This window comes from Protopterus annectens, chromosome 2.part0, assembly GCF_019279795.1.
Source record: "Protopterus annectens isolate FY-2018-M chromosome 2.part0, PAN1.0, whole genome shotgun sequence".
NCBI classification, from domain to species: Eukaryota; Metazoa; Chordata; order Ceratodontiformes; family Protopteridae; genus Protopterus; species Protopterus annectens.
The window spans coordinates 32,366,264-32,379,200 of NC_056728.1; the positions used below are offsets into that span (position 1 = coordinate 32,366,264).

The window sequence follows — 12,937 nt, forward strand, 5'->3', positions numbered from 1 at the left end:
CACTGCCAACACCTCTTAGATACTGATGAGATTCCATGCATCCTTGGTCCCCCCAGGAGGCTAACCCTTGTACCCCCATTAACACGGTTCCAGAGACAAAGTTGCACAAATCTGTCTGAACAGACTGTGCTGGCACTAGAGGGGAGAAAATGTAGCTCTGGTTTGACACTCAACTGATCTCTAAATCACAGTAATACTTGCACGAAGAAGAGCAAAGCAGGCAATTGGGATTCTGGGCAATGAAGGTGCGTGTCCAACAATTTCATATATATTGTAAACAAAAAAAGAAAGAAAAGAACCTGCAGAACAGCACCAAAAATTTATTGTAGTGGTAAGCGCTTTTCGTTTGTTGCTTTAACAAACTTCTTCAGACATTTTAAAATCACATCAAGAACCTTTTAAATCTAGTCTCAATTAGCTAACCAATGGATCAATGAAAGCAATTAAAGACTAAAAACATTTAAAGAAATAGCTTCATAAAACAGCCATTAAAATAATCACTCAAAACACCACTCACTAACCAGTAAGAGCTAACACTGTAAAAAGTCAGTAATTAAGAAATGTCAAACATCATAAATTATAATATATGAACAAAAAAAGTAAAACATATATATATATATATATATATATATATATATATATATATATATATATATAAACCCACAAAACTTAAACTATAAACACGGTAAACAACAAAGCTCTATCTAATAAGGCTTTTGAGTTTGAGAATACTGCTAATAGAACAACTCTCATTTAAGCCTGGTGTATTGTAAGCGTTTAATTTAATCTAGTAACCGTTTAATTTAATCTGCCAGCTTAGTTCTAATTCTTCTAACTTAAATGTATCTGGTCCACCCCGAGGATTTTGACAAATTTGGTCAATAATTAAAAACTTAAAAGAGTGGTCAGGGTATTGTAAAACATGTTTTGCCAAAGCGTTCTCATGCTTGTGTTTTCTAATAGCATAAACATGTTCGTAAATACGTTCACAAAGTTTCCTTTCAGTTTTGCCAATATAGAAAGCCGAACAGAACTGACATTGGGCTAGGTAAACTACCATTTTTGAATTGCAGTTCGCCCTTAGTCTCAGATGGTATTGTTGATCATCAACTTTAAATCTATTTGATTCAATGATGTATTGGCAATAATTACAAGCTTGGCATTTGTACATACCCGCCGTCTTGATATATCTTGTTGAACAATGTTCTAAGTAAGCCTTAAGGTTCTTCGCCTTTTTGTAAATGACAACTGGACATTCACCGACACTCTGAAAGACAGTATTGTCATGCTTGAAAAGTGCCCAATTTTTCAACAAAATTTGAAAGCAAACTTTGCTGTCAAAATTATAAGTTGTTACAAATGTAACAGTCAATGTTTGCACTGAATGGGACTGGTTGTCAGCTACAGGCAACGTGATGGAATTGACCTTTATAGTCTCATCATTATTTAATGGTAAACCATTATTCAAAATTGGTGAAACGAAAAGCGCTTAACATTACAATAAATTTTTGGTGCTGTTCTGCAGGTTCTTTTCTTTCTTTTTTCGTTTACAGTTTGTTTTCGCTTATTTTACGTTTCAATTTCATATATATAGCCAACTTCTTTGGACACATTTTTAAGGTGGCAGCTTTGCATTTCATGGAATGTGCCCTGACAGATGCTGGCAGTTGGTTTCCATGATGAACATAGCAAAAATTAATACAATAAGCTATCTATTTAGAAATGGTCTGTTTGGAATCAGGGCCACCAAAAGTGAACTGCTCTATTTGGGAACTGTATCCTGCTAAGGCAGTACCTAATCTGTTGGTGGACAGCTAATGAATGCAGGATTTGTTCAGCTTTATTCTGGGGATTAGAGAAGAATACTGTTAGGTAAATAGCTTGGTTTAAAGAAAACTCTGACACTACCTTGGGCATGAATGGCTAGTTCTCAGGGTAATCTTATGGAATACAATGAATGCTTCTATGTACATTAGGTCTTGCAGTTCTGAAGCCTGCCTGGCTGAGGTAAATGCTATCAGCAGTGTAGTCTTCCATGTAAGCATCTTTAAAGAGGCTGAAGCAGATAGTTCAAAAGGTGGGAAGATAAGCTGTTCCAATACACAGTTCAGGTCTCAAGAGGTTATTGGATTTCTCCAAGGTGATCTCAAGAGAATTACCCCTTTTACAAATTGTTTCAAATGGGGGTTGGGATGATTAGACAGGAGGAGAGCAAGGTATGCAAGCAGAAATGGCAGAAGCATGTATTTTAATACTTGAGTAAGAAAGGCCCTTCTTAAATAATTCTGAAAGGAATTCCAGCACTTGATTCATACTGGCGTTAAGTGGAGTCGTACTTTTGTCCTAGCACCAAATAAAAAATATCTTTTGTACTTTATGATTTTTTGATAGTTGGTTTTCTGGCCTCTTCTCAAGATAGATGACACTTCAGTAGAATAAGATGCATTGCTTGTTTGAATCTAATCCTCCAGGCTCTTAAAGTTTGAGTATGATAAGGTATTGACAAATGACAGATCTCTTATGTTAACTGAGTAGATCTATCACCAGGGGAAGTATATAGCCCCCCCCCCGAAGGACAACAAAAGGGGTTGCCATTGTTGCCTTGGCAAAAAGGAAGCTATGAGTATCATGCTTCTCCTGTGCAACGTCACTTTCAGAATACCATGGGGATTAAGGGTAATGGAGGGAAGGCATAAAGAAATGGTCTGTCCATTTGAAGGTGAAGGTGGCTACTTTTCATGTACCCGTTTGATGGGTTCTGGAGCAGAACCTTTGCAACTGCCTGTTCAAAGGAGAGGCAAACAAATCTCTACTGGGGTATCCTCACTTGTGGGTGAGATCCAGGAACGTCCCCTCTTCATCCACTTACTGGGGTCCAGAAAACCCCTGCTTAGAAAAATTTGCTATGGTGTTTTTCTGGCCCGGGATGTAGGATTCTATTAATATCAGCTGTAGCTCTTCTGTCAGAAGCCATACCTTTACTGCTAAACTGCACAGCTGGTATGAATGAGTTTTTCCTTGTTTCTTTATGCACCACATAACAGTGGCGTTCTGTCCAAATCTGCACAGCTCCTGTGATCAGGTTACTTTAGAAGACTTTTACTGCTGGAAATGCTGCCCAGATTTTTTTAATTTATGTGTAGTCTTCTTTGTTCTGGGGTCCAAATTCCCTGCGCTTTCAGCTGTCCTAAGTGTGCTCTTAGGCAATGTCTGAGCTGTCAGAGGTGATGTTTTTTTATGCCTCTGGCAGACAGAAGCTTGCCTCTAGGTTCTGTAGATTGCTCTCTTTCCACCAAAGTAATTTCCTTTTCAGGCAGGGAAGAAGGTGCACCAGAGTTTCTAAAGGTTGTGAATGTTACTCAAGAGTTTTTTTAGGAACCACTGGAGATTCCTTATGTGAAGTTTTGCAAGAGGCATTATTAATATACAGGATGCAATGTACCTTAACTCCGTTAAGAACTCACTTGCTGTCATTGTCCGCTTTTCGAACAGTTTCGGCAGACATTTGTCAAATAAGAGACCTTGTCTTGGTGTAAGAAGACCTTTTGTTGCACTGAGTCTGTCAGTGCACCAAGAAAAATTCTCATCTGCGACTGTAGTGAAAACTTGCGGAGGTTGAGGGTCAGGTCTACCTTCAGGAAGTGATCCATTGTGATAACCCTTTGGAAATAGACTGGCAGGATTACAGTACAGTAACCAAGGTTGTAAGTCTTTCCTAACAATGTACTGGAGCTTTCCCCACATATTCTAACTTTAAAAATATCTGCATATGTATTATGTGTTAATATAATGTGTCTCTTAGTCGTCCCATACTTTAATTGCAAACTCAATTTGTGCCTCACAGCCTACCATAATTTATATTGTTATATCCTTCTTGAATTTTGTAATAATGTTTAGTGTGGTTTATTTGTGGAGCTTTCTCCCCGGGCCTCTACCGAAAATGGAAATATATCCAGCTAGACCAGCCCGGTCAACAAATGTAAAATAAATAAAATAAAATAAATAAATCTGCAGAGCTGCTTGACATTCCTGGGTGGATTTCCCTTTAATCAGGTAGTCATCCAGGCAGGGATAAATGGGAACGCCTCGAGTTCTGCAATAGGCTACAACAGGTGTTAGACATTTGGTGAATACTCTGGGAGCAGTAGATAGGCCAAATGGTAAAAGTACAGAACTGGTAGTGGAATCCTCCTGCCAGAAAATGAAGATATTTTCTGTGAGGCTTGGCTCAGGAATTTGAAGGTTGGGGTCTTTTAGGTCTAGAGTCACCACATAGGCTCCGTGGAAGATTATTGGCAGTAGTTTCTGCAAGGTTAGCATTGTGGTATGTTACGGAATGTAATAAAATAAAAAACTAGAACCTCAGTGAGAACAAACCACAAGCTCCATACCCGAACCAATAAAAAGATGGCAAGTCCATAGTCCTTTAAAAAACAAACATTTATTAAACTACACAAGTGCTTTCGTCCCTCATAAAGAGGCTTTATCAGAACAATCTAAGAACTCATATATAAACACATGTATACCAAAACACCGCTTAATTAATTAAATCTAAATTAACTGTTAAATGGCACTTGCCTACAAACATAATACTACCAATATGAACAAAACATTTAATCAAATAACAAAATACATAAAAATGATGTTATCTAGATCATTATTTAACTTCTAAGGCTCTCCTCTTTAAAACAGGAACTAATGAAACATACTCGTTGATACCTGGTGAAATGTTAGTATGCAATTTGAAAATCCAATAAAGTTCTTTCAGTTCTAAAGTGAGTTTTTATCACTCTCCCCTTGGATTACTTGGGACCTGTTCCAAAATACCAAACTTGAATTTGGTAAAATCTTGACATCATAATGTGAGTTTATATAAAGAATTATCAATATTATCTTTTGAAATTGCGTATAAATGTGCATATATTCTAGTTTTTAGCTTTCTTTCCATTTTTCCAACATAACTTCCACACGTCTGACAAACTGAAATATAAACTAGCCCTTTTGTGTTACAATTACCTTTTACAAAACTAACCTTATAACTCGTGCCCCTTAAAGTAATACTACTTGATTCTAAAATATAGGGACATTGTTTGCACATACCACACTTTGTTTTACCTTTACAAGTTAAAGTTGTAAAATACACAGTGTGTTCAAAAGGGTACTTAAGATTTTTAACAGTCTTAAAGACAAAATGGAGTTCACTACCAAGAATGTTTAAATTCTCAGGGTTACCCTTAAAAGTAGTCCAATTTCTAGAAATAATGGTTCTAATCTCTGTCCCACCATTACCAAAAGGTATAGTCATTCTACCACTGTGATTAGAATTCACCGAACCCTTATTGATAGTTTCTCCAAGACTTAAATCACCTAATAAGTGTCTGTACTTTGATCTCCATCCTGCCAAAACTTCTACTTTAATCGAATTTAGCAGGTCTCAGGGATAACCTCTATTAACAAACATATTATCAATGGTTTCTATTGCAAGATTAAAGTTTATTACATCCAAACACATTCAGGCTGCCCTCACCAATAGCCCTTTAAAAACAGTTTATTTTTGTAAACTTGAGATGACAACTTTTAAAATCTAGGTAGTTATTGGAAAATGTTGCTTTTCTAAATATTTTATAACTAAAAGCCCCTTTTAAAGTGTCATTAAAAAGTGTAACATCTAAGTAATTGATGGAAATATCAAACTCTGTTGAAGTAAACTTAAAGAATGGGCACAAACTGTTAAGATATTCCACAAATACAAGTGGTTGCTCATCTGCCTCCTTCCACAAGACAATAATGTCATCCAAGAATCGGAACTAAGTTAACCACTTTGGTGAATATTCAGAATTAAAAATATATTTATATTCCCAAGCATATAAGACCATATTGGCATAAGAGAGCACAGATGGCATCCATTGCCACCCCTTTTAATTGCTTGAAATAGTAACCCTCAAACACAAAAAAAAGTTATGTACTCACCATAACGTTCCATGTTTGTAGTCCATCTCACCCTTCATTCCTACACATGGGATCAGAGCCGATCCTCGGCTCCAACTCGGCCTACCCACAAGCTCTAAGTCCTTCAGCTGGCTCGCGACTAGGCAGGCATCCCACGGTGCACCAGCACAATCCCCAGATCCCATCTGCTGCTAACTAGTAGAAAAAATAACAAACATACAGATAGAAGCCAATACTAAAAGGTCTCCAGAAAATATAGGCAAATAAAAAGGGATACAGGGGAAATCTAAGTGAAAGACCTGCTCTGGTAGAGTTTTTAGTTGAATCTAGAATAGAAGCTGCTTTTAAAAAGGGATAATTAGTAGGGTATATATAATAACATAACTATAAGAATAAAATCAGAGTAGGTTAGAAAAGACTGGGAAAAAAGACTGGAAAAGCAATGGAAGGGCATATACATACCCAAGTATGCAACCAAGTCCAGAAGGTTTAGGATCGTTGCTTGGAAGTGTTTGGATAGTTTTTTTTTTTTTTTTTTTACCCCAAGTAGTCTTCAAATAATTTTCCTCAGGTAGGCAACAAATGGTGGAATAATGCGGACGAAAGAGGTAACTGAAAGCACGTCCTGGAAGTGTAAGGAGTTGGCAGATTTTTTAAATTCTCTACAGAGTATTCTATTTTAGAAATATTGTATGAGCAAATGTCTTTAAAAAAATTAAATGATTATTTTAAGCTGAGACACAGGAGCTGAATTGCTCGGACAACATACGATCTTACAAAGTTTAATTCTGTCAGCTGCCTAAAACGCAATTACTAAAAAATTGAAAACAAAGCCTAAACCAATTGTATTTGAAGCACTGAATTTTATAAAAGAGATGAAAGAACTGGAAGAAAGATCTTTAGAAAAGGGTAGGAGCAAATTACATAGAAATAAATGGAAATTGTGGGAACAATACATGCAGAATAATGTTCAGAAGGAGGAACAGGAGTGAAGTTTAAGGAATGGCAAAAAAAATCTGCAATTTATATAATGCTGCACTGACAGTTTCAAGAAAAGAAAAGATATGTGATGGGTAATGTTACGTAAATGGAAAAAAATGTTAATATGGTTCATTTTTTTACTGTTAATGTATCTTTGCCTATGTCTTAAGTGATAACTTACAATAGGTATTTAAAAAAGAAGACATATGCCAATTTCTATATAGCAGTTCACAGTAAAAAAAAATCAAGAAATTCTGACAAGATATTTGGCTACAAAACACAAGAAAGAATGCTATTCTAACCATATAAATTTCACTTCATAATCCTGATTTACAACCCAGCACACACACTTTTGCAATACAGGGAAATTAGGCTTCAACTTATATGCAGAAACAGATATTTTTCCTTGTCTGATAAAATAAAAATTACTTTTTACTTCCAGTGGGATATGGACTTAGTGCATGTATCATTCTACCCACAAACAGAAGTGGATTATTGCTTTCATACATTAACACTGTTTATGAAAAAAAATTACTTACCTTTCTTAAATATTGCAACTGTGTAACAAAACTTTGGTGTTCTTCCACCTTTGGTCTTGAAATCTGACGTCCTGTGCAAGTATATGGTATGTCTGCATTCTTGCACAGTACATAAATTTAATACAAAAGGCAGAATAGAGAAGTCAGGGACTCCGTAGCATTCTCGCTATCTCTTTTTCTTTTCTTTTTTTCTTTTTTTTTTTGGTAGTTGTTTCTGGGTTACAGTCCAACACAAAGTTATGAGAAAAGAAATTGTTGTGCACTTAAAAAAAATAGAAGGGACAGCAGAAATTTGAGGAAAACCAGAGATGTTCTGCAAATGTGTGCAGAGTTGCCAGGTAAAATATTTCTGTTTTTCTTCATTTTCTAGTATTCCTCATAAAATATGCTAAGAGTAGGTAACCAAGAATATATCAATGGAAAGTCTGGCTGCTCAAGAATACTTGAATGGACAGACTTTTTTCTATTGATGTATTCTTGATTTATAATAGGCACACTGATTAATTAGGCTGTCAAATCAGCATGCATGTTTTTAAATAGCAATGAGTTATTATTGTATAAAATGGTAGAAATGCAGTTCTCAAGTCAAAGATTCTGATTCCTCACAAGATGAATGACGGAGTGACTGACTTCATGGGGTGGGAGCACAGGGATTTGGCCTCTCCTACAAAAATGCTTGAAAATGTAACAATGCATTCTGTGCTTTTCTTTACTGTTGTATATCAGTCTTTATTACCTGGTAAGTGATTCCACACTGTACAAAAGAGCTTGCAGTGATGTGGCCAGAGCAGCGATAGCTGCAATCTCCTCACGAGCCGCAGACACAGTCTCAACCTGGGCCGTCTGTTCCTTCAACTTCTGTAGGTAACATGGAACCAAGGCTTCCAGAACCATAAGCATCTGAAGGCTAAAATACAAAACCGTGAGACAGTGTTCTGTCTGAGCTGACTTAAGACAACTACCCACAGTATGACTGAAATCCCTACCACTGATGAAATACATTTCTTCTCACTAAACAGAGATACAAAAGTAGTAAAAAGAACATACACAGTACATTCAAAGCATAACATTTCAGGTACTGAAGTTTTTCCATGTAAAATACACACCAGGCACCCAAAGAGGACCACAATACCTTCTTGTTGTACACTAAATTGATGGATTTGGTATTGGAACAGAATTTTATATTTTTTGAAGGTGAGTTGTTTAAACAGACACAGGGAGTGGCTATGGGGGCAAATTGTGCTCCCACTTATGCCAATATTGTGCTCATGGTATGGGAAGAGAAGTTTGTGTTCCAATCAGAATATGCACAATATTCGGCATATTATAAATGCTACCTGGACGATATCTGTATTTTTTGGAAAGGTAGTGAGGACAAGTTAATAGAATTCATACATTACTTGAACCACTGAGTTTTTGAAATTTACCTCTCATATTACTCATGACCTTATGAATTTTTTGGACGTTACTATTAGGTCAGCAGTTTACATCAGGTGTATATAGAAAGGAAACTTTTTCATATTCATACCTATACTTCACCAGTTCTCACCCGTTTAAGCAGAAGAGAAGCATTGTTAAGGGACAATTTGTCTGCAGTTGTAGGATGACTTCCTCTGATTCGGATTTCGAGCAAGAAAGTCAGAGTGTTAAAGAAATGTTTATATCTAGAAAATATCCTAATTACTTAATAGAAGAAGTCCTGGAGGAAGTCAAAAATGGGAGAACGGGCAGGTTTGCCCCTATTTTGGGAACAGGAGATACTGGTGTGGTAGTACCAATAGACATACAGGGTACCCCACAACATTCAGGGTTATCATCACCAGCAAAGAATTCAAGAAATTTTGGGGGTAATTATGTTATGTTTTACAACCAGAATACATCTAGGGTTAAAAACATTACTACCCAACATTGGAGTAGGTTTAGGCATTATTCTGAGTCGGATGCCTTGTTCACAAATACCTTAGGATTTACATACAAAAAAGGCAGAAACCTTAAAGAATTACTTGAGCACAATGGTACTATTATTTCACGTAAGAAATTGGGAACTTACAAATGTGGGTCTTGTGCACAATGTCCTTATATACGTAGGATTCTGTATATATTCTACAAAGAGAATATCAGATTAGGAGTAGTAGTTTTTCCAATTGCAACAGTGAAGGCTTGATTTATCTAGCCTTATGCAAAACCTGTGGTGCATTTTACATTGGAAAAACTACTCGTAAATTAAGAAGGATTTATGAGCATTTATATGCTATTAGAGTTCAAGACACTAACAACACCTTGTTTAAACATACCATGATATGTCAGCAAGCAAAATGTTTTTTTTTTGTTGTGGAAATGGTTCAATGTGACATGGGGGGGGCTTGGGAAAACAGGATAGAGGTGAGAGAAATATTCTGGCAGTTGTTACTGGAAGCCAACAGATTCCCAGGGCTCAACGAACACATATCAATTACCCCTATTTTAAAAATGAGAGCTGCAAAACTATAAAGCAAGTGTATATATGGTTTCTGCAAGTTCTTTTGTAGGTCTTTTGTTGTTTATTTATTTGTTTATACATCATGTGCATGATTTGCAGTAGGATTATTATTATTTTTTAGTAAAATAGTTTTAAAATTTTATATATATATATATATATATATATATATATATATATATATATATATATATATACCTATATATATTTTTTATAAAGTCTATATGGACTAGCAGTATGTTTTATTTGTGTGAAGCTGTTAGGTTTACAGCTGTCATGAATATTCTAGGTATTAAGAATTTAATTGGTTTTAATTAAATGATTGTTTTAATTTAATGATTAAATACTGGGTGGGGTATATAGGTAGGCACAGCTTGTTATTCATTTATTTCTACATCTGAAGAAGTCTAGTGGACGAAAACACATTGAATTGTGTGGCCTTTATGGGAATAAATCTGCTGTTGCTTCCGCAAACAGGCTTGTAGTTTTATTTCCTCCTGCCTCTTTGGGTGCCTGGTGTGTATTTTATTGGTTCTTGGTTTCGTGGCACCCATTCCTTTGGAGTTTGAAGTTTTTCCATGTGTTACTGTAGTTAGAATTATGTAAAATGCATTAAAATAACATTCTGAACAAAGTGTATCTTCATTCTTCATTTAATTTAAGTTTTCTGTACACAGTCAATGTAATTTTCCCTAGAATTAATGCAATAAACCCAGGGTGAAGCTGATAAAATTAAGCACATGTGACAAAACAGCAGGTGCTATACTAATAAGAAGACCAATACCGTGACTAATAATATGTTATGAAAAGTGAAAAAAGAAAAATCAACCAAGTCAGGCTGTAATTTGTCTGCGCAGAAAATCTGTTGCATACATCTGTATGCACAGATAATATGACCCCAACACAGTTTTCATTAATAGCATATAGTACAGACACATTTTGAATTGCACTATTTCCTTTGACTCATTGCATAACTATTCCATTTAGCCCTCTTTGGCAGTGTAATACACTAGACTCCCTCTTATCTGGTCTGGCTAGGACCAGACATTAGGCTGTATAAACAAATGGCTGGTTAATCAGAAAATGTATACAAAAACAGCATTTATAGGTTATAAATCAGCTAGAATAACAGGATATGTGTTAGTACTGTCCTTGAATATCTTGCCCTCATATTTTCTGTACACAAAACTTTATAAACATCAGTCTGTAAATAACTTTAACTAAATTACAGCAGTATTTAAAAACTGTCTCTGACTTTTTCCTCCAATTATATTTATGTCTGTGTAACAGTACTCACCAACATAGGTCTCAACCTTCCATCTCCAAAATGATGAACACTACTGTTCATAATGTGGAACAAATGGGCAAAATGTGTAACACTTGCTAACGAGTTAATAACAACTTCAACCATGAAATTCACAGGATGGTTAAAATGTAATACCTTTTACTTATAATTTAATTGATGAATTAATATGATTCAGTTCTATTTACCATGGTCAGCAGTTAAAAAACTCCTAACACTGAATGTGTAACAGATCCTTTCAGTGTGGAACTTCGAGGAACATGAATTTTGTAAGACCAAAAATGAGGAATGTTCCTCGTAATGAAGTACACTTGAGAGGTATGCTCACCAAGTGCTTTACTGGCTTTTCAAAGCTGGTAAAACACTTTGCACTTTTTTTTCTTTTTAACTGGTAGTGCATGGAGTAGATAAAACACCTTGCACTACAAAGAGTTATGATAGGGTCTCTCCAATCCTAACCAATTACTATGTGCTCTCGATACAGATCGAAGGATTCATCTCTTAAGCTTCACTGTTGAGGTAAATTCCATGGCATGTATGTCACAAACACATAAAAACATGGTTATGATCAGAGACCTGATCATAACCCTCTATCATATAACCAACTAACACATCTGGTATGTTTGACCTCAGGCATGGTCCAGCAGAAAAAGAAGTTATGTAACTACCATAACGTTCCATGTTAGTTGTCCTTCATCTCACCTTCCTTCTTGCTGTTTGGGTTCGGAGCTGATCCTCGGCTTCGACTCGGCCTACTTCTATAGCTCGATAGCTATTTACTGGCTCGAGGCTAACCCTTATCCCAGAATGCCCAGCGTTAGCTACCCAGATCTCGTTTGTGATAGCGCACACTAGACATATAAATAACCAGTAACCTAAAACTGATTTACCAAAATAACAGATCAGAGTAAACTGTCATAAAATTACCTGGCATGTGAACCAAGAAAAAGAAAATCACCCACTGAAACCATAGTGAACTCCTCTCAATCCTCCAGGAAGGGGGGACGCAAGAAGGAAGGTGAAATGAAGAACAACTAACATGGAACGTTATGGTAGGTACATAACTTCTTTATGTTAAGTTGTCCCATCTCGCCTTCATTCTTGCTGTTTGGGACAGCGTACCTAGCACCTAAAGACCCTGGGTGGCTCATTGGAACAGACTCTTCAAAACAGTGGAACCAAAGGAAGCCCTGCTCCGGGAAACCACATCCACTTTGTAATGAGAGACAAAGGTATGAGGGTTTGCCCAAGTGGCAGCTGCACAAATTGAGTCTATGGGCAATTTGGACTGAAAGGCTACAGACATAGCTAATGCTCTAGTAGAATGACCTTTTGGTTTTGCTGGTAGATGTTTATGCCTTAACTGATAAATAAAGGCAATGGTGTCAAATAACCATTTGGATAAGGTCACCTTAGAAACTGGAAGGCCTTGTTTACTGTGAGCATAGGAGAGAAATAATTGGTCTGACTTTCTTAGCTCTTTGGTCATATGGAGGTAAAAACGTAATTGTCTGTGCACATCCAGTTGGTGAAGACCGTATTCTGCCTTGTTGCTATCATTGGGAAAGAAGACGGGGAGATCGATGGATTGATTTAAATTGTTTTCTGAACAGACTTTTGGTATGAAGGATGGGTTGGTTCGCAGAGAAACTCTATCTTTGTGAAACACCATAAATGGAGGACAAACAC

General features: G+C 36.3%; 1 protein-coding gene across 1 annotated transcript in view; it reads right to left on the minus strand.

Annotated features, from left to right (window-relative positions):
• The window catches only part of UNC80 (unc-80 homolog, NALCN channel complex subunit), a 5,631,640-nt gene that overhangs the window by 995,297 nt on the left and 4,623,406 nt on the right, over positions 1 to 12,937 (minus strand). Inside the window, exon 49 of the mRNA XM_044060513.1 lies at positions 8,206 to 8,376. Coding sequence (XP_043916448.1) covers positions 8,206 to 8,376 — 171 coding nt within the window. The remainder of the gene's footprint in view (positions 1 to 8,205; positions 8,377 to 12,937) is intronic.